At 37.1% G+C, this 23129-nt stretch overlaps 1 protein-coding gene across 1 annotated transcript in view; it reads left to right on the top strand.

Annotated features, from left to right (window-relative positions):
• The window catches only part of PDZD8 (PDZ domain containing 8), a 53411-nt gene that overhangs the window by 15155 nt on the left and 15127 nt on the right, over positions 1 to 23129 (top strand). Inside the window, exons 2-3 of the mRNA XM_039709112.1 lie at positions 2234 to 2356; positions 6407 to 6509. Coding sequence (XP_039565046.1) covers positions 2234 to 2356; positions 6407 to 6509 — 226 coding nt within the window. The remainder of the gene's footprint in view (positions 1 to 2233; positions 2357 to 6406; positions 6510 to 23129) is intronic.

Here is a 23129-nt window from a genome sequence, read left to right as displayed (position 1 = left end):
GTGGATATGTGTGCATCCTTAGTGGAATGTTTCAGTCTGTTATTTTGCTTTTCTGTTCTTACTTTTAGTGTATAAAATAGGTTTGTCCAAGTTTGTGTTCTGGGAAATGGCCTGCAGGATGTGTGCATACATCAGCAAAAGACTTTTGAAATACCAACACTTTTAAGCATGGTATTTGCAGAAGTTGGGAGAGCTAATGGTAACTTACTGAATCCTCTTCCTTTGTCTTTTTGACTTGAGCTTCAGTGACTTACTGAAATCTTGTTTCAGTAAGTCACTGAAGCTCAGAATGGTTGTTCTTAGTTTGATGCTCCCATGGAAAACCGTCTTTGTAATAGATTTGGGAGAAGGAGTATTGGCAGTTGCTGGTACTAACTGAACAGCAGTTTATTAGGGCTTAAAAATGCTCAAACCTACAAGTACCTATTCACTCAAAACTTATTTTCCAGTGTGCTTGTCTAACTCTTCCTTTTCTGCATGGCAAAATCTGAGCTAAGTTTGTATTTTGAGGGGATAAAATCATTCCTAACAGGAGCAGGGTTATGTAATAACAGGTTGCTATTACATTAGTAATGCACGAACTATAAAGGAAGATTTTGAGTAAACTGCCAGATCAGTCAGTACTTGAACTAGGCATATTTTGAGTTAGTTGTTTGTGGTATACTCATAAACCTAAACTGAGGCCAGAGTGATTTAATAGCCTCATATTTTTCATGCACAAGACTTTTTAAAAAAGTATTTAAAACTGAGTATTTTTATGTGACATATTTCAAAATGGTTTTCTGTAGGAAGGAGTTAATGAGAGAGAAACTTGGAACCAAATTAAAGTTAGAAGTTGAATTGGATTTCAGGAAAATAGCTGGAGTGTTGAGTTGTGTTTATTCACAAAGAGAACAAAAGAAATTACTTTCTCATGGCTCTGTACGAGCCTGTTGCTCGTACAGAACCAAAGTGTCTGGAATCAGAGCATGGAGCTCCCTCCCAATGTGTGTGCTGACAGTTAAAGGATGCTTAATTATTTGTTTGAGTTTCTGAAACTCTTCAGTTCAGCTCCATGTGACTGTTTCCTGAACATATTGTGATCTCCGAATGTGACAAGCAGATGCCTCTGATGGTTGAGCAAACAGTGCTTATGAAAGAGTTCTTTCTCATGAAATGGCAGAGCCATCCTGCAGCCTCTGCTGCTCCTTTCCTGCTGTTTGTGAGTCTCCACACAAATAGTTGCTGGGAGGCTGCATCAGTGACAGAGGATGGAAACCAAGGCACAAGGCAGTGCCGGGAAATGAGAGCAATAAATAAAGACAGAAAGAAGGAATACCCTCTAAGAGGGTTTTGATTTTTTTTTTTTTTCAAAAACTGCAGCACAGATGCTGTGATATCATTCTTTGTGCAGGGTTATGGCCCTTGCTGTTGGGATTGCCTGTGTGTGTCAGCCATGTGATGGGGCTGCAGCTGTGCAGCCTCTCCCCCTCCTTCCCTCCCTCAGATCAGGGCTGTGTCCAACACCAGAGCACTATCACTTAAAAACCAAATTGGTATTTATAACTCAGCATTTTCTAATCAAAGAAAGAGAATTATGTGGTGAGATAGTTAATGTTTTGCACAGTTATCTTGAACATGAACTGCTTTTCCTGTGAATCACATGCTGCAGTGAGGGAAATAAAGCTCAAGGGCAAATATTTAGAATACCTGTATCTTTATTTTTATTCAAGAAGACTGGCTAAGAAAAGCCACTTAAAGTTTTTTACAAAGTGAGAGAAGAATCAATCTGTGTAACTAAAGTGAACGGTTCATTAGGGTGCACCAACAGTACTGTCATAAAAAGTTTAAGCTTTAGGGTCATAGCCTATTTTCATCTTTCTATGCTGTGATGTTTATGCAGATAAACTTAAAGACCTGGTAAGAGATTTACTAGAATAGGACTCTTGTGTTAAATCATGTTTGCAATCATAAAAATACTGTGTGATTTTTACCAGCTTCCACTTCCTAAAAATTATCTGTGCTAGTAAATGTTACTCAGTCTGTTCTGTGAAGTAGTTTTTGTTTGTATTGTCCAGTCTGCTGCATTCAGAAAGCTTTAGGAGCTCCTACTCATTCCTTTTGATCAATGAATGGCAGTATTTATCTTTTCAAAGAGTGTTAAAGACTCATTATTGTCCTGTTACTTTTTTATATTTTTGTGTGTTCATGTTGTGTAATGTGAATTAAGAGAAGTTTCTTCTATATTTTTCAGGTTCAAGCCATTTTTTCCTTGTCAAGTATCGCCAGCTGATGAATATGAAGATCGAGACCTCTGTATACAGGATGTTCTGTTGACAGAAGGTCGACTGAGGGTCACATTAATTGAATGTACAAGGTATATTTCTGTGCACTTTTGCTCATTCTTGACTAAGCAAGGGCCTGTGTTTCCTCAGTTTGTAGTAATTACAGTTGTAGGGCAGTTCTGATTGGCAAAGTGGCAGCTTTGGTGTTACGATTGCACTCTAACCACAAAATGTACTTTTCTTGGAGTAGAAATGAACAAATGAAATTTGCAGTTACTTTCTTGAGGCGCTTTGGGTTTGTGTGGGGGCAGGCCTTTGCCTTTCTGAATTTTGCCTGGTTACAAGGTAATCTGTGCCTCCTCTTACTTGCTTGGTTTGCTTTTCTGCCACACCAAATTATGGGTCTCTTTCCAGGACAGTATAAATGTTGGAATTACATTACTGTATTATGTAAGCAAAGGGAACTAAATGTTTCACTTAGTCTTACTTAGATAAATCCAAATCACTTTTATAAGGCATTATTTACTGCCTTGGTCTTGAGTAAATAATGGAAAGAAATAAAATCTATTTCCTTCATTCATTGAAGAGAATATTATTCTCTTCAAAGCTGGAGAAAAGGTGTGTGGGCTCTTGGTTTGTTGGGAGTTTTTTGTCAGGCCTCTTGGTTTATGTTAGATCTTATCCAAGTAGTGCTAAGGCTTTGATCTAGTCATGTGCAGTTCTACTCTTCATGAACTGTACTGCTTTGCAGAAAGACTCTTTTTTTAACCTGTTCTTTTCATTGCTTGTATTCCCATATCAACTCCTCTTTGCACTTTTTTTTTTCTGTAGCACTGTACAACATTTGAGCTGTATTTGCTGTACTAATGTGGTTTATCAGTGGTCAGGATTTCCTGAAGATATTCTTCTGCTTCTAAGGGTTCTGTAGTGGCAGCAGTGGTCATGTTTTTTGTGATAAAATTCCTGGTTACCTGTCTTCCTATCTTTGTGGTATTTTCTGTGGATGATCCATGGGTACTAAATAACTGTCTGCATTCCTTGGCCACCAGGAGCATTTTCCCTTTGACTGTACTGAGTAAGAGGACTCTGATCTCTCTTCAGAGCAATTCTCCAGTTTCAGCCCAGTGGTGCATTTGTTTTTATCATGAGGGCCAAAATGACCACCTTGCACTGTGTACAGTTGTTCTTGGTTTGGGAAGTAATCTTTAAATGTTGTGTTTCCTGAATCTGAAACACTGTGCAGCATCAACTCTTGAGTTTCTTTGCACTGAGAGCTCAGATTGCTCAGTCTGACATCATTCTGAACTCTGTGTTTTCAGCTGTCACAGATGCTTATCAGATGGCTGGGAGAGGATGCAGTTGCTGATTTGTCAGGTCTGACATAATCCAAGTGTTTTATGCAGCTTGGAATTTTTCAACACACACTTGGAAATTGTCTCAACAGACACTTTTCAGCCAAGATGTCTGACTGTTGGACCCACAGTAATTCCTCAGATCTTCCAGTTGTCCCATTCTTTTTTTTGAACTAACCAGCTACAACTGCTGTCCATAGAGTCCCTCAGTGAGTAAATACTCTTGTTTAATTTGCATCTGAAGATATTGATAAGGGAGAAAGAGAAATAGAGAATTTTGGAAGTGAAAGAAGAAACACGCTATATGCACAAAAGTAACAGTAGTCAAATTTCCCTTTTTCATCAGTCCTCTGTGAGTGGTGTGAAGTTTGGCTGGGCTAATTCCCAGTGCAGCACTGTGTGCTGACATCCAGGGCTTTTGCACTTATATCTGCCATAGGGACCTGAGCATTCTCTCATTCTCATTCCACAGTGAAGGATCACTTTAATTTCTGTGTGGTTTTCAGTTTTGCTTAGTGCCCCAGAAGGTTTTATATTTTCTCAGTACAGTAGATGATCTTTGACTTCTTTACAGAATTTGGAAGAATTCTTTCATCTAGTCAGGTAATAGAGTTCTGCTGCTTCTCCCATTTAAGTCTGGACCTCAGTAACAAAACCATAGTGGTAAAATGTTTAGCAAACTTTTTCTGTGTTATAAATGGCTTGGTTTTAATTAAATTATACTCTTCACATGACCAAATACTTGCACTTTCAGCACTTCTTTTCTAATTGCAGGCTTGACCATAGCAATTTTCTGCTGTCATGCTGTTGAAAAAAAAATTAAATTTACTCATAAATTAATGAAAGGATGGGAACTTTGGTGTAAAGAAATAATAAGGAATATATCTGGCAAGTCTTTATCTGACCTGTACAAAAAACTCAAGTTTTCAAAAAGTGCAATGTCCTCAAAGAGCTTAATTGTTGCAAACATGCTGTTATCTGTCATTATCTTAAAACTTTTAAGAAAAAGGGAAAAACAAAGCAACACTGTTAAATTTCGGCTTTGTTTCTTTTTAATCATGAAACACTGGGAACAAAGTAACAAAGGTAATAAACTCTGATTTTATTAGGCAAGAATACACTTCCAAAACTGTGCCACAAAGTGGGCACTTTTCAATCTGTAGAATATAGAGTTAATATATAGTCATATATAATAATGTCATTTTTTATGTGCAGCTGTCTTACAGGTGCAGCACCTTTCTTTGCATATTGATGGAGATACTGTTCAAACAAAACTTTTCTTAGTGTAGCAGAAGTTGAAATTTTGCCTTTGTCTTTCTGAAATGGGAAATTGAGCTCCAAACTTCCATCATGATGAGCTCTTTAAAATTTAAATGTGTAGTTTGGCTGCCTTGTGATGTGTTTGTTCACCTTACACCAGGTGCTATTAACCTGCTGTAAGGTGAAATCTCAACATGGCTCTTTGTTTTGCTTGTGGCTTATATTGCAATTCTGGCTAAAAATTGTTCTGTTCCTCTTTTGAGCTAACTCATGTGCTTGTTTTTCTATCCAATACAGCAAAATGGGCTGATACAGCTCCTGGGCTGATATTTTAGAGGGGCCATAAGTGCCCTTGAAAAATTCCCTAAGAGAGTTTATCTAAGTGAGCAGAAGCAAGAGAAGTGAGCAGAAGTTTGAGAGCTGTCACAGTCAGAGAAGTGTTTACCCTTGGGTTGTCTTAATTTTACCAGTTGTGATTATTGGTGAAAGTGTCTTCAACAGCTTTACTTAATTTTCAAAGGATGTTTACTACAAATCTCCACATCTGAAAGATGCGGCACTTATTGATTTTAAATATTTAACCTAGACACATTATTTAACAATGTCAAGATAAACAGAAAAAATTGACATGTTTTCCTGACAGCTTTTGTCTGTATCATTTTAAGAGTTGTATAACACATCACAATCACAAATAAGATACTTGGGATGAAAGCTTAGAAACTGTTCTTGTCAAATGTGTATAGAAAGTTTAGGGAGGAATTAAAATCTAACAGCTCTTTTGAATGAGTAAGGTTTGTTTGAAGTTTTTATTCCAAAATACTTATCTGCTTCCAGCTGTTGTAAGATAAGCTGTGAATAACTTGATTGCTGTTCTATAACCTAAAGTTTATAGTCTGGTTTATGTTTTTCTTTTCAAGTACTAGTATCTGTCTGAAAAGCATTGTAGCCTTCTGGAATAGGTTATCATGCATGAAGAGCTACTCTTTGTTGTAAATGTTACAAAAATCACAGATAAGAGGATCCCAGTTTAGGGAAATACCAATATAAGCAGTAGTAAACTGACTTTAATGTACAGTAGCACTCTCTTAAACCAACAAGAGCTTCACATTGTGATATTTAGGACTAAAGTGGAAGACTCTGGTGGCTATTGTTGCTCTTCTTAAAATAAAACAAAAGCTCTTTATGGGGAAATGCCAATTGAACACTTCATTTAAAAACAAACTAACCAATCCCCCCCCCCAAAAAAAAGAAATAAAAAGGAACAATACTGTAGGAAAAAAATCAACTCAAAAAAAAAACAACCCTTAGCTAAAAATTCTGTTATATTTTATATTTTTGGAGTTCTTCCACTAGAGGGTGGCAGTGTCTTTCCTTTGGTGTAAGGCTCTGCCTTTGCAATCTGTTCTCTCTGGACTTCTACATATGCACATTGGTGATAATAGTGTATAGATGAAAAATAGGGAGTTTAATGTGGTATCTGGGATATATGTAATGGTATTACAGTTCTTACCACAGGCTTTTCTATTTCAGGTTACTGGTGTTTGGATCCTATGAAAGAGAAACAAATGTTCATTGCACATTGGAGCTGAGCAGTAATGTTTGGGAAGAAAAATCAAGAAGTTCTATTAAAACGGTAAAAAAAAGGGTGTCATCTTTGCATATTGCACTTTGTCTTATGCACTTGATACACTGTCTAGAAAGTTTGTCTTTAGGCAATCAGATGGTGACATAACAGAAAAAAACAAACCCAAAACATAGCAGACCAGTTATTTACTTTTTAGTCCACTGGCAAATTACCATGTATGGATAACATTGTGTTCAGATTTCACAACTGTGTTTAAAACTCTACCTGGTTTGAATATACTGCCAGCTGTCCAGCTGCTTTAAAACAAATAGTGGGAAATACACATTTTATAGTCCTGTTATATTTGGGTGGGGCAGTGTTTAGAAAGCAGTAAGATTCACCTGTGCCTGGCCAGTATTGTAAGGTAGTGTTTACTAATTATTGCACTTGATAACAGGAGTTCAGCAGCATACAGCCTGCAGATTGCTTTCCTTTTTTGTGAGGCTGAGAATGACCTTTTTCTGTTTCCTCAAAGAAGAGATGTGATGTATGAAACAGCCTTTCAGTTTTACATTAGAGGGATATTGTGTTAGTAATCAAATTGAATTGGGCTTGTGCTGAGCATTAAGTAGTGTGCTTATTGAAGAAACCCCCCAAAGCTTTAAAAAGCCTTCGTGTTAACAGTTGGTTTCATGTAAAGAAATCACTGGAACAAAAATCCCTGTCCTGAATTTTACCCTCTGCTGAGTACCACGAACTTAAGCCTTTGCCTTTGTTACATCTGCCTGGAGATGTGTTTGGAGACCAGCATCATTTTCCACTGGAGCAGCAAGAATCCAGAATTTCAACATCTCATTCAGTTTTCCACCATTAAATTCCACTTTGCATTGGGTCTAAAATCCTTGTAACAAATGCTGTGATACTTGTTTTCAGCTTACTGTATATTATGTTTTGCCAAAAAGGGAGAACTGCTGAGCAGCAGCTGTGTATGAAACCATGCATGGACCTGCAGGGTTGGTGCTGTGTCAGTGAGGTGGCAATGCATTGATTTACCACTCCTCTAGACAAATTAGCATGTGATTATTTTTAGAGGTTGAGTAGCAGTGTTACAACACAGTCTTCTACACACAAGAGGAATAAACGCCCTGCAGACACTGTGGCACTGATGTGTTTGTGGCAGCAGATGGCAGTAGGAGTAAAGGAGTGAGGATGGAATGGCTCCTTTTAAAACTATGGAAAAGTACTCACGGAGAGGCTCTCAAAAACTCATCTTCTGTGTCAGTGTCTAAAGTGAAATGGCAGGTTTTTAAATGAAATGGCAGTTTGTAAAACTGTCCTGAGTTTTTGGAAATCTGGCCTGCAATGTGTGGAGGGCTTTCTGTGCATTTGTGGTGCAGTCCTTCATTCAGTGGGTTCAAACACTGCCGGAGCAGAGACTCCTTAGTTTGGGTTGCTGCATCTCGAGCTCAGCTGGCTCTGGAGAATTCACTGTGCCCAACCACCTTGAACTTGAGGCCCCTGGAATGGTGGCCTGGTTTAAAGATCCTGCTTTTGAAATCTCAATATGGGACACTGTGGAAACTGAAACTTGCAAAACTACTTTTTGCTTCTCAGTTTATATTCAACAGATGTAGCAAAATCATGGAAATCTCTTTTCCTTTGGAAACCTGGTTAAATTTGCACGATAAGTTAAAAACCGTTAGGACATCTCACTGAGTGGTAATGGTATTTTCAAAGGTCCTCAACAAAATATGAAGTGTTGCTTACACATTTAGCACTGGAATTTTGTTATTTTCAGAAATATTAACTGTATGAGTAGTTAAATAGTAAGTTATAATGAAGAAATTGTTATTTTTCCAAACAAAAAGTTTACTTCTGTCCTTACTAATTATTATTAGCTGTAATGCAATATTAACCATGAGGCAGCTGATGGCAATACTTAATATCTTTTTTATATTAAATCCTTATTGTAATGCTCACATGTGCAATATTTACTCAAGATGAAGTTAGAATGAATAACAACATCAGAAACTACAAAAGAGAAATAGCAGACAAAGTTGTAGTGAAAAGTAAAAGGTACATTCTGGTTTCACAGGGTCTAATTTATACAAGCCTCAAAAAGGCATGACAATACATCCCCTGCTTCAGACTGTGTTCTACAATGTTCCTGAGGAAAATTCTCATAACTTTCTATACTTCCTGACATTTTCATTCTTTTTATTGTGTTAGTAGTAGTGATAAAAGATTAGACAGGTTTAATACTTTGTAATGAATTTTGGCAAGACTTTAATCTGATCCCAGAATTTATGGAACATTAGTAGATGTCACAATTGATTTTGCAAAAAGAGTCTGTGTTATTGAATATATCTGGAGCATTATTGAAGTGTCTGTTACAATACAAAGGTGTCTCAGGCTTATGTTTGTCAAATCTGAAACAGGAGTAAGACTTCAGAGATGGTTTGGCACATTCCCATGTGAAACGTGTAAACATCCTTAAATACCTTAATTAGTAGTATATGCTGCTGGAATTAGGTTAATCAGTGCATTGCTATGTAAAAGTGATGTATGGCTAGGATGCAGTAATTAGCATTAGCAGCCTTGGAGTGCCAGACAGGTGTTCTGTGGTTAAATAAAGAAATATCTCTAAATCATGAGATATGTGCTTGTAGATATAAAGTGGAGGCTATGTCATAAATGTGGATGGTTATGTCCACTGGACTGCCAGTCAGCAGTACCAGGTTGATTTCTACAAACAAAAAGAATTGTTCTATTTTCCCTTGGAGCACATCTGTTCAGAGTGAACCCTGGGCCCTCTCTACCCTTAGTGAGACTCTGTACCAGCACTTCCTGTGTAGTGTTGTGAAAGAACAGCATGATTTTTCATCAAAAATCAAAATTTCTTTATTTAGAAAGGGAAAGTAGTCTGCTTTCTGTAGAACTGGCAGAAGGGCTGCTGGAATTAGGTTAATCAGTGCATTGCTATGTAAAAGTGATGTATGGCTAGGATGCAGTAATTAGCATTAGCAGCCTTGGAGTGCCAGACAGGTGTTCTGTGGTTAAATAAAGAAATATCTCTAAATCATGAGATATGTGCTTGTAGATATAAAGTGGAGGCTATGTCATAAATGTGGATGGTTATGTCCACTGGACTGCCAGTCAGCAGTACCAGGTTGATTTCTACAAACAAAAAGAATTGTTCTATTTTCCCTTGGAGCACATCTGTTCAGAGTGAACCCTGGGCCCTCTCTACCCTTAGTGAGACTCTTGTACCAGTGCCAGCACTTCCTGTGTAGTGTTTTTTCAGCAAAAATCAACATTTCTTTATTTATAAAAGGAAAATACAGTCCTTCTGTAGAACTGGCAGAAGGATGGACATGGAGATGAAGTATGAGTAGCAGAGACCTGAGGTAGCTTTGTAAGTGAATTGACTGCTCTGTGGATGCTGGTGCTTTTCTCTGCGTCCACCTCTGTAGAGAAGAGTGACTCCAAAGTGCAGTTGTATTGAAGTGAGAATCGTGTTTCTTATGAACTGCTCTACAAATCTTTGTAGTCATGTTTCTTTTGTCTACATACTGATTTTTCTGATAAAGATTAAGTAGTTTTCTAGAAATTGTAGCGTCCACCTCTGTAGAGAAGAGTGACTCCAAAGTGCAGTTGTATTGAAGTGAGAATCGTGTTTCTTATGAACTGCTCTACAAATCTTTGTAGTCATGTTTCTTTTATCAGAAAAAGTCAGTATGTAGGTAAAGATTAAGTAGTTTTCTTGAAATTGTAGAAACTATTGCAAAGAGATTGGTATCTTCTGATAATCTTGTACATATGTAAACTGTAAATGGCTTGTGCTTTTTATTGGTTGTAAAAATCCAAAGTAATGTGGAGAGGTTCTCTACTGCACACTAAACATATATTTGTTCCAAGTTTTCTCTTAAAGTCTTTTTTATAGAAATTCAGGAACACAAGAGAACCATTACTGATCATGAAATAAGTTACATAACCCAAGAAAAATTTGAGAGAACACCTTTAAGCTCTGGTGTGAACTGTGTTGTCTGAGGTGGTACTGTAAGAATAGCCACAGGTTCATATTTCTGCACAATTTCTTATTTCTGCAAGCAGTAAGTCTTTGGGCTTTTTTATTGTTGGTAGGGTTTTTCATTATGATTTTTGAAATCCCTTCTATAAATATTAACTTTAGCAGTACTGAAACTGCATTTCATATTCTGCAAAGTAAAAATTTCCATCTCAAATGCCACGTCTGGTAGCCCATAGGATTCACTCTTGCAGCAGTTTTCTCAGAAGCACACAAATATCTCCTGAAGTAATCTAATAATAGAAAGAATTAAAGAATTAGCATCCCAGTGCTTTTTTATGAATACTGTTTGATGTTTTCTCCAGTTCATTCTGAGCATTGTGATCAGGACTGGAGTAACTCAAGGGGAGGACCTATAACACCATCTTTCAATCTTGCACTGTAAAAAAAAAGAGTAATATTTCTCAGCTTTTCATAAAACTAAATTTCCTTTATCGGGGATTAAGGGAAACTTCAAGGTATCCCAGTACCATTACACATGAATCTAAAATGAAAAATAATGTAAATCAAATCCAGTACCTTCTGAAATGAGTTGCCTGAAGGTACTGAACTATAATGTCAAAATTTAAAGCAACTGTGAAATGTTAATTTGTGAATACATGGAGTTAAATGCCTCACAGTTGGCATTTCACTGTGCTTATTTAACAGCCTGCCATTTCAGCATTTAATCCTATCAAAAGAAAGAAGAAGGATTAAAGCAAGAAAAGCTTTTTGAAAATGTCACTTTTTATGAAAATTCATGATCTTGTAAAACTTGGTAATATTTGTAAATACAATGGGGAATAGTTCTGAGATTTGTGCCTTACATAATATTCTGTAATCTGTCTTTCAAATAAACTTGAAGGCCATCAGGATTTTTTCGGTTTCATCCTAAACATTTAAGCTTTTTGACTTGGGGCTTCAGAAAGCTTTACTGTGGTTTAATGAACAACCTTCTGTGAAAATGCACTGTAGTTCTTTATTACTTAGAAACTGTTGAATATGAACATTAAAAAACCCCACCAAAACCCCACTGATAGAGGGGTTTATTTCAGTGTGTATTCAGACAGTTCTTTAGAGCTCAATGCCATTATTCCAGTCGCAGCCTGACCTGGAACAGAATGTGCATCCAAGCCTGGGGCTTCCCTTCCCTGCACCTTTTTCTCCCTATGTCCAAATTTGACATTGTGATTTTCCCTAGAGTCCTACAGACGCTGACTGCATGCAACAAATCTGACTTGCTGAGTTTCAAATTTAGAGTAGTAGATGAAAAGATTAATGGATAAAATAACTTGAGTGAGAAGAAGCTGTGCTGAGCAATGCTTAGTGCTCTCTGTGTTCTTGCACTTCCCCATCCCCAGCTCTTACTCTGAGTTGCCAGTAAGACTGATTCCTGGTCCTTGGATTTAGGAGGAGCTCTTCTGCTACTTGTCTTGTATAGTGAAATAAGTTTGATTTGATGCCACCTAATTCCAGCTGAAATCTCCATTCGATTTTGTAGCCAAGTTGTATTCAGATGCCATTGGTGATACTGTCTATCCAGCTGAGGTTTTCTAAGCTGATATTTTGCAAGGCATTGACCTCTGAAAATGTGGCAGTGACCTCCTGATTCATCAGTCATGAAAGAGGCTCCAGCCTTTTAGTTGTTATGTTGTGTGAATTGTCCTTAGTAAGACTTTTCTGTTTGACTGTTCCAGGACAAAAGCTAGATGAAACTTCAGGCTTACTCAGGATTAGTTCTGTTCTCATTTTTACACAGCTGATCTGAAAAGAAACCCATTTTTTTCTGTGTTTTCACTCATGGATTAGCCAACCTGTAGTACAGATTCTGTGAGTTACCTTTCAGTTGACTATTTTATGTATCATCCTGATGGTACGCAGTTTGACTGTCATTGAAAGCTTTTCTTGTCATACTTTTAATGTACTGGTTAATATTTAAAGGTATAATTTACTGTTTACTTAATGTAACTATTAAGTAAACAGTAAATTATACCTCTTCCTTAGAAATGCTTGTAAAAGTGAAGACTGTTTCAGAGTCCCACCAGGTGTGGTGCTGGTGATTCCTTTTTTTTTTTCCTGTTCTTATTGCCTGTTCTGTAACAGGTCCAAATACTGAATGCAGTAAAGAGTTTTAAGTAGGTTTTACAGCAGCTGTCTTTCTCATTTGCAAAGAAAATGATTTACAGTGATAGCTGATCTTGCTAAATAAATAGATGGCTGATGCATGAAAGCTAACTGTGTTTGTATAAACAGTATGGCTTATTGTAAGAGAGATAAGAGTGTTTTATTGACCAGAGTACACAGAGTGGTTCCTGGGTAATTCAGTATTTCTGGAATGACTTTTTCAATTATTTTATTACATCCTATTGCAAAGTTACACAGCCAGATGAGCTGGCAGCTTGGAGGCTGCCTCACATGGCTGAAGCGGAAGGGAAGGGGCTTGCTTAAACACAGATATCCACAGCCACCTTTGGAAAAATAAGCTAGTTCTATTCTCATTGGTTTGTAGTTTGTTTTCCTCTTTAGCTTTCCAGTTTAATTTTAAAATATATTTTCTCTGATAACCTTGTAATGGTTTGCCTTTTCCTAACGTAGTTTTTCTTTCAGTTTGAAAGGCTGCTCTTACAAAGGAGGTAGTAACTGGAGCTAATTTACTCATGTGTATGGATTTTAGTGATATTGCAGTGTTTCCCTACCAAATCAAGATCTCATCAAGATGGGCAGGTTGACAGCTGTTTTCCTTCCACTGGTGAATAGTTATGTATCCCAAAATAATGAAGAAGGGGAGTCTGTGCTTGAATGTGTAATTACTGAACAGAAATGTTTTCCAGAGAGAAAGCCTGAGACTGAGTATAAAGTTGTGGGAAAGGGGCCCGTGACAGTGAGTAAAAATCTTGTTAAGAAATAGCAAGGTAGTGGCATTTGGTGCTCACAAACTCTCCTAAAACCAGTTCTCTCCCAGCATCTGTGTGAGATGTGTGCAGGTTTGACATGACAGAGTTGCAGAGTTGTTCTTTTCTGACTGCAGGTTGCTCAGTGGGAACTTGTCTGAGCGTTACTGCCACAAGCAGTTCATCATCTGGAAGTTCATCTTGCAGTTAAGGAAGAGAAAATTATGTTGGAGTTTCTGCAGATTGTCAAAGGATAGGCAAGTGCTTGTAGTTGTCACAGAACAGCTGATGTTAACTTCTGCCCTTCAGGAATCTGTTATTGTCCTTGCTTCCAAGTATAAATATCTCACCTGTTTATGGACTTGGAGTGCATTAATAACTACTGGGAAGATCATACAGGAAATCTCAGCTGCTTGATTCTGATTCTTATTTTTTTGTTTACACTGGCTAAATTAACAATTACGTTAGCTTAAAAAGCATCATCAGGTTGCATACCAGGAAGAAATTTGGACTGGAGATTAAAAAAAAATCCTAATTAATAACTGTAAAGTAATTATTTATATTAATTATTTAACTAATAAACCTACCATTCTTTAATGTAGGTATTTGATGCCCTTCAATGGGATAGAAATGAATTTTCATGCACCACAAATAGTTGATGTCTAGTAATTTTAAATTTTATGGTTCGAGTGTCAAAATACATGTATAAAATGTGCTGGGTGACTGCAAAGAAAGCCTTTAATTTTGTGGGAGGAATTCCTTATTCTGAGTACAGTCTAATGTACTGTAACTGTTTTTATGAAGTCAAATGCTTTAAGTAGTTCAGATTCTTGAACTCAAGGTAATGCAGTGTTGTTACATGTGTCACATCTTGCCTTCCTAGAATGTAATTATTTAACTGAACATTATCTCAAATCAACTGTTTATCTTTTTTCTTTCTTTCTCCCTCTTCAATCACAAGCTGAACCAGAAATTAGGTGTTTGTCTCAGTCTTACAAGTCTCTTTTAGGTCTGGTGGAGCTCAGGACATGGATGCCACACAGAGTGAATGAGAACAGTGGTATATTTACACAGTTATCTGTGGTTACTGCGTTACCTGTTACTGTGGCTGTTCTATGTGTGTAGAATAGCAGGAGTGGAATCTCACTTTGTGGGCAAAAGTAAATATTAAGATAATTATCAGTGCAAGATAAGGGATTCTTATTGGTGACCAATGGTTTCCATAATTTAAAAAAAAATTTATAAGCAAAAATTTCCCCAGAGAAGTGCACTGCATGTTCTTCCAGAGCTCTGTAATGGTGGCAGAGAGCAATAAGAGAATAATGTGAGTGGGCAGTGCAGCAATTGTCCTGGAAAAGCCTTGGGGATCAAACCTGGAATTGCCAATTCCCGTCATACAAATGAAATGACTAAAAGGTCACCTGGTGTATTAAGGTTAGAGGGAGCAGAGTGGTGCTCTGCAAAGGCCACCTGCAGATCAGAAGTGATCAGGAGTAAATAATCATTAGGAGATGGAGCATTTCCCTTAATGCCATCTGGTAAAAGGCTGTCTCTGTCAGAGTTTGGGTGAGATAAATAGAATTTATAAACTATGAGTGTCTTCACAGATACTTTAACCAAAAGTCATTCAGATCTATACTTGTGTCATCTCTTTCCATTTTTAGATGCTTAATTTGGAACAAATATCATGTCTGTGCACCCTCAGATCCATTTGATATTAATCAAAGCTTTAGGTTTTCCTTGGCTGAAGGAAAGAAAAGAAGCCTAATTCCTTAGAAACCTGAGCCAGATATGCAGAAATATTTTTGTCTGTTTTGTTTATTGGTTTTTTTAATTGTAAAAGCCATCTAAAAGTATATATATTATAAATATGCACATGCACTTTTTATGTATAAGTTGTGCATATAAGTACATGCAGTCTATATATATATATAAAATAACAAACATCAGTTGCTCTACTTCAATTGAATATATATGGAAGTCTGATGGATAACAAGTTGACCATGCATTAAAAAAAAGTAGATACTTGCAAATACAATAAGTGACCCTTGAGAAACTGGCATTGACTCACCCGAAGTTCATCAGCAGAGTCAAGAAATAACAAAGTCGATGCTTAGAGGGCAATTGCAGAAATCTGTTTCTAGGTTCCACAGTAGTTAAATCATACATCTGTGGGAATATATGAGAAATAGTTTGTACAGCAGCTTGTAAACTGAAAACAATCACTTTACATAACAATGTGAGCTACATGTGAAGGGGCCATAGGATTACAGTGTTCAGAACTTCTAATGCAACCAAACATGTGGCTCATCTCCACTCTAAATGTCCCTCTTTCAAACCAGTGATTTCCACTGGTTTAAATCAGGTGCACATTTACAGTAGGATTTCATTGGGCTAGTTAAGTGTACAACAAATAACTTGCTTCAGTCACAAACTGCACTTCAGACACATGATATTTCTGTGAAATGTGGAGTCCAACTCTGTTTGAGCTGTACAGTCTGTTCTAGAAATGCACCAATATGGCAATTAGTCTATTTCTAGGTTCAAGACTTTTGTATAGACTGGAGATCAAGTTCTCTCTTTGGACATGTACATCAGGATTAGCATTAGCAGCACCACTGCTGCCACAGCTTCCTGTGCAGGAAATGCACTTGGTGTGTTCCAGGTGCAGGAACATTTCCTAATGCAAATCCAAGCACAGGGGGTGGAGACCATGGGGAGTTCTGCCCCAAGAGCACACGGCTGGCCCGAACTGAAATCAGTGTCTGTGCACAGCAGTGAGGAGGAGCAAACAGTGACTGCCAGCTTGGTGCAGGACACCATGTGCAGTGATAAATACCTGCACCAGTTCTGCTGCACAAACAGAGCAGAGGCAATAGGGCAAGAATAACACTGCCAGCAAAGCCAGCTCATGGGAGTAAAGTAGCTGTGAATATTTAGCTAAGTGCCTGATTAATGTATGTTATTTACAGGCTTGAGAAACTCCCAGGAAATATGTGGTTGTATGATCAGAAACATTCAGCAGAAAAATCGGCTTGATTCCAAGCATTTCTTTATAAATATATATATAGTCCAAAAGAAGATTAAAATGGTATCTGGACAAGGTATCTGTTTGAGTGGAGTCAGTAATTTAGAATGGAAGGGACCTCTGGAAGTAATCTGGTCCCAGCTCCAGCAAAGTCAGTGCCAAGCTGGCTCAGATCCTCTTCCTGAGCACAGCCAGGCAGTGCTCATTGATAAAAAAGTATTTTTTCTTCAAATTGTATTTTCACTTTTGGTAAATACATGACAGACTATGCTGTTACATAGGGAGGGGAGGGCAGCAGAGCTATCTCATTTCAACTAGATAAATAAAAATAATTCACAAAAATACTAATTTGGTCTTCAGACTAGCCTAAGAATATATCTGTATGGATGGCTTCAAATGGAATAAACTTCTTTGTGTAGCAGACATTCCAGGCTGGAGGCAGTTTTAGCCTAAAAACTCTGAATTAAATTGCATCAATATTGCATCTGAGGTACAGACCTGCTGGAGAGAGAAAGTAATATTAAACATCTTCATTTTGGCTACAATGGGTGTTTAGCCAAAACATGGGAACATCTATGATGGATTTTTGCTCCTTGCAAAACAATATTTGAGAAAAGAATTCATTTTTTAAACAAGTTTTTTGCCAATCTTGATAAACATTTGTATTTCCACTGGAGTTCTTGAAGCTTTCACTATTGGAAGAGAATCTGAAATAGGGAGTATTCTAAAAATGTTTGTAATAACTAGGAGCAAACTCTTGGCTGCTGTTGTGAGCAGAGGCATTCAGATTCTTGCCAACTGATGTGTAGAAGTGGATGAGGAACCAAAAGTCTTGGTTGCATATGACTGAGGTAACCAAGAGTTCTAATTAATTCCCGAGCTTTAAAAATAGCTGCTGGGAGGAACAGATTTTGTGACAGGTCATTAAAGCAATATTCCCTCATATCTAGCAATTGTAATGAAAATAAATGAAATTTACCAGAAAATTAAGAACCTGATTCTCACTAAGAAGGAAAAATTTATTTCTACAGAGATTAGATTTGTTTCTGAATTTGTTTTAACAGATGGAAGCAGTAACTTATAAAGACACTGGAAATGTGTCCTGGACATAATACACACTTTTCTGCACATTCAGAAATAATTTAGTGGAGCAAAGGGTTCTTTTTTGATTTTGCCAAACCCTCAAACTGGTGTATAACTCTTCAAATGCTGAGGTAGGTATTTTAAATCTACAATAGAAAAGACTGAAGGAATGCTGCTGTGGCTGCAGGAAGAACAGTATTAGGAAAGATGTTGTGTGGGTCTTGACAGATTTTGTCCTGGGACTCCTTTTCAGCAAAGCAGTGGTAGAATGGGAGAGGTGCAAGCACATTCCTTTCTCTTTCTTCTCTTCTGTCCATATCAGAAATAAATCTTTGACATGGAAACTTGTCACTCTTTCTTATTTTTTATTTTTGAATTTTACTGGGGAGTAACTTTATTAACTTTATCAACTAGCTTCTGAAAAGAGATTATCCTTCCTTATAAAAGCTAGATTCTTTTTTTCTTGCAACGTGTTTTCCTGATGATTGGTGTCTAGCAGTTCTACAGATTACTAGGTAAGTTTCAAGTGTTCTGTATTGACAAATGCAAAGTGCAGGAGTATGAATTTCTACTGTCAACAGAAGAGATTGAATTTTTTTTTAAGTGAAATTTCTCTTGAGGCAGCAGCATAAGCCCAGAATAGGAGAGCAATGGTTAATTTGTTGTTACTGAAATGTGAAAATTTTGCAAATAAGTCATGAACTTTAAGTGTACAGTCATCTTTTAATTAATCTATAGGTATCGTGCATTTCTACATAACGTTTATTAAGGAAGGAATAGCATTTGAGGATGCTGAATGAGCAGGCAGCCAGTAACTATCAGTTGATCAGAAATAATTTAAAGCAATGTCTTCTATAAGAGAGAGAGTGTGGCTGATATGCAAAATGTGCACTGTAGATGCAGACAACCTTTTTTTGAGTATTGCTCCCATTTGTCTTGAATACTCTGTAATGTGAATGTTGGTTAGGGGTCTTATCTAGATTTTTTTTTTAATTGGTTGTTGTTAGTAGTGCAATTTTTTTATTTAAGAATTTCAAAAAATCATATTTTAGCCATGCTGCTTTAAGGTTTGTATGTCATTTGAGTGTCACTGAAATCTGCAGGCATAGCTTTGATATCCATTCCAAAGTGTCTCATTGCTCATTGGAAAAGACTCATCTTTGTATTAATTTAGCTGTGTCTCCTTTTTTGATATTTCTGATTGTCTGTATACCTGTAGAATGCCTTTTTTTTAAGAAAGCACAGTTATTTGTAAAATAGAGTTTGAACTTCTGTTGGGAAAATGTTGTTTACCCAGACAGAGACAAACCAAGAAGGTGGCCTAGCTTGGCTCTAGTCCTCGTTAGTGTCATTGGCCCTGTGTCCTCAGAGCTTTGCTGCTTTTATGAGGTTTTTTTTAAAGTTGAATTTATTTCTCATGCATTGTAGGGTGTTGACAAATTCTTTGTTGAATTTTCAGTTCCATGAGTGACTTGTGAGTTCTTTGGGGAAGGTGACTGGCTGCAGTCCCACACAAGCTGGGTTTGTGGTGGCGGAGGAGAGCAGCGGGAAAGGGAAATAAAAAGATGTTGGGTTATAAAACCTGGTGGGTGCTTTGCAGAGAGCTGCAGCAAGCCCAGGGGAAAAGCTCGGGGTTTCTGTGCGGTGAGTTGGCTCTCGGGGCCCCCTGCTCAGGGACACCTCCCCAGCAGGGCAGCCTGGCTGCCAGGAGGGTCCTGCTGCCATGGGCGTGCAAGGTGCTGCTGTGGGACCACCCTGTCCCTCTCCACTCACCTTTGGGCATGGGTGATGTTGCCACCACTGCCACTTGTCCCCACCAGGGCTGGGTTTGCCCTGTGACCACAGCTCTGGCAGCTGCCGTGGAGCAGGGCCTGCAAAAAAAGCAGATATTCTCCATGGTAGCAAGCACTTCACTCTCTGTGTAACAAAACCTTAGCTCTTTCAATAATTATTCACTCAATAATTTCAGTAATTATTAACAACTCACTAGTTTATATTATCATTATATTCAGATTATAATCCTTGCATGCCATTTTTAACCTTGGACTGCTTTCTATGCAAAATACTGTTTCAATTTAGAAATGTGTCCTTGTATGAAAATGGCAAAAAATCAATTATGTTTCTGTTGAAAGCATCTAAATTATAGTTAATTTTGATGTTTTCTGACTTAACAGTATAGATTTACCCGAGGCTTAATTACTTTGCAATGTTCTTGATCAAATGGTATGAAAGTATGTAAGTCACAGGCTGGTTTTGTGGACTTTAGGAGTTCATGAAGAAGGGCAAGCTGTGCATGCTGAATGCACATGTTTATTGATTATGATTTTGTTTTGGTAGAACTCCTAAGTAAAAAAATAAAGCATTGATAGTTCTGCTTTCTTAGCTCCCAAGTTGTCTTTTTTTTTTCTATTTTTCATGCAAAAAAGGGAATTCCTTTCTTAATATATTGCAATGTATATGTGGATGTCTCTACCAAAATGAAACACTGTACACAAATAATTGAAAATTATCAATTTTAAGTTAAATCCATTGGTTTCTTGTAGTTAATGTGAATTAAGTTTTATTAATCAGAGGTCATGGGAATGGGAAAATTAGAAGTGTTTTACCATGATAGTGCAGCCATGGATTTACAAACTGTAACTTGTTCTTCAATCCAGATGTGATTTTTTTTTTCCATCTCCAATCTCCTTTCCCTTCCCATCTTTATATACACAGTATTTTTATCCCTTTATTTTTTCTCCCTAAACCCTGACTGAATATAATTTTACCAGTAGGTTTTTTTTTAGTGTGTTGTAGAGGTTATAAAAAATACTGAACTGTAGTGGGAGGAAAGTGACTGTATAACCTTGGGAGCAAGCTGATGATTAAATTTGTAATTTTGTATCCTGAAGCTTTGCTGTTGGGAATTTTGTTGGGTTTACTCTTCTTTTTACTGTAAGGTATTTCATCATTCATCACATTGCACATTGTTTTTTTCTGTGGAGTCCTAATGTCTTAAGCCTGTAGGTTTTAAATGAAATATTTTTACAAGTACCACTATAAAAGAGAGGCCTCAGACTTTGGAATACTTAGTGTCGAATGTGCCATTTATGAACATTGCCTTTTTTGGGCTGTTTCACCAATGCCCTTATGGTGATGATCAAAAAAGTATAGTACCGTGGTCTGAACCAAGTATTCAAATTACTTCACAAGTTTTCATCAACTTCTTGGACGCAATTTTCTTTTTCTTTTATAGTAAGGGACATTGAAGTTATTAAGTAAGCTGAATTACTCCTACCTTCTTCAGTATGACTTTTTTTTAAAGTTAGATTTATTTCTCAAGCCTTGTACGGTATTGACTAATCCTTTGTTCAATTTTCAATTTAATGAGTCAATACTGAATTCTTTGGAAAGGGTAATTGGTCACAGTCCCCAGCAAGCTGGGTTTCTGGTGACAGAAGAGAGAAGGGGAAAAGAGAAGTAGAAAGATGTTGCTTTATGAAATCCTGTGGGTATTTTTCATATATATTTCACCAACTATCAATAGAATATGTTGCTAATTTAAAAATAATAGAGCATAAAACCAGAGTGTATGAAGTTATAGTGAGTGCTGAAGTAAAAGAAGTTTTTAAGCTTGACATAATTTCCTATTCATTCTTTCACTTACCTTACAAAAGGGAGATGAGGAAATGGTATCTATTACTTCCATGAGCCAGAAGATATTGGGGAAAAAAAAAAGTTCAAAAGGAATGAACTTTTACTTCTACTATGGGTAGTGTTCTGCTTCTCTTGTATCTTTTTTTGGGTTTAGTCTCAATAAGCTGTTTCTGGAAAAATATTCCTTTTTAGCTCTTTTACATGCTTTAGTGTTAGAGAGGTCTAAAATTGGTTTCTGGAGAAGACATAGTTACAGAAATTGCTTTCTTGTCATTCAGATAGCTGACTATAGGGAAAGGAAATCCTACTTTTTATTAAACAGTTATGGTCACGCTGGTTGTGTGGAGAGAACGCTGCAGACAAAGATCCCTTCTGTGAAAAGTTCAGATGTTTGGTTTTTCATGAAGCGTTTTTAGAAGCTCGGTTGCAAAGCTGGCTAACCTGTGCATTCCAATTTACAGCTAACCTTCTGTTTCTAAAACATTATTTGAAGCTATTGGGAATGGATATTTATGTATATTAAAAAATAATCTGAATTGTTTTTCAAGTGAGGAGGAGATGGAGCTGGGTATTGATTTTTTTTTTTTTTTGCAAAATGAATTGTCAGTGTTTGAGTGAGTTGATGTAAAGTTATTTTCAGTTTAATACTTGTGGCAATTTTTATAAGTGGTGGTCGTCGGTAACAGAATGAAAATCTGGTTTCTAGGTGTGCTGTTGCCTTGGTGCTGCTAATTAGATGTGACATTGAGCTGCTGTTTCACTGCCTGCCAGTGACTTGTGCCCTATAACCATAAATAAATTGATTTGATGTGATGTGTTCAACAAAATAACCAGAAATAGATGTATGGTCGTGGAAACCTTTACTGATTGTATAATTGTGTGTTTATACTGCAGTGTTTTGTCCAGAATTTAATTGAAAACAACTCAGTGTGGTTTGGCTGCCTTTCTAGGTACAGCAAAATTATTATATACAAAGCCTTGGCCTTCTCGCAGCAATTATTCAGAATAAGTTAAATATAAATCCTCATTTCTTCTGGCCATGGTAACATAGAATATCAGAAAAGTGTTAGTCTGGTTTTACTACTGGGCAAAGGGTGGGGTTGGGGCTTGTATGCAGCAGGAACTTCATTTTGATACAGATGGGTCTTCCATTTAATCTCTGAAGAGCTGTTAAGATCACGAATCATTTTACTACATCTGCTTTAGTTCCTTTGGGCTTAGCTAGTTCAGTGGGAATGTGGGAGTCTGAACACTCAGTGGGTCACACAGGATATTGTTCAGGCTCGTGCTTTGCTTTAATAGCCATCTAGCCATTAATGTTGATGAGAAATGTATCAGTGGCCAAGAAAATGGTGCTTCTGCGGTGCAGAAAAAACAAACTGTTTTAAGTTCTATGATATTTCAAATTGTATGATTATGGAGCTTCTAGGTGCATGTGAGGTCCCTGTTGCTTTGGCTGTGTTATTGATGAGATGGAATTTGTATTAACTGCAGTCTTAATGCTTTGCTTGTGAAAGTGTAGCTTTTCTGTCAGAAAAGTAACTTCTAAGCCCTTTAAAATGTGACTTTTAAAGCCCGTTATTGAAATCAAAGAGTTACTGCTTTCTAGTGCATATAAATTATATTGTATCTATTATTTCCATGGAGGCTAGCATCTGTAATGCATATTATTGTAATCACAGTGGATAATAATTTTTCATATTTTTAGTTTTGATGGCAATATCTGTGTCAGTATTCAGGTAGTTAATGCTGCTGGGTCCAATAGTGAAAATTGCCAAGCAGTTTCTCTGTCTGGAGAAAACTCTTCACTGTGTCTGTTGGGTCCATTATAAAAAACTTCACCTGATAGTCAAATATTTTGAGCTTATTGCAGGAAGATTAATGGTAGCTGTCATATCACCATTAATTAGATACTTCAAAGATACATATAAATAATTACTGGTTTACTTTTAATGCATACACTGGAATGTTTTCAGTTTTTTTGC

Source organism: Passer montanus, unplaced genomic scaffold (genome assembly GCF_014805655.1).
Source record: "Passer montanus isolate IOZ18808 unplaced genomic scaffold, ASM1480565v1 scaffold21, whole genome shotgun sequence".
In the NCBI taxonomy this organism is placed as follows: Eukaryota; Metazoa; Chordata; class Aves; order Passeriformes; family Passeridae; genus Passer; species Passer montanus.
Note: the sequence above shows the minus strand (reverse complement) of the source record. Positions and strands in the feature narration are given on the sequence as shown.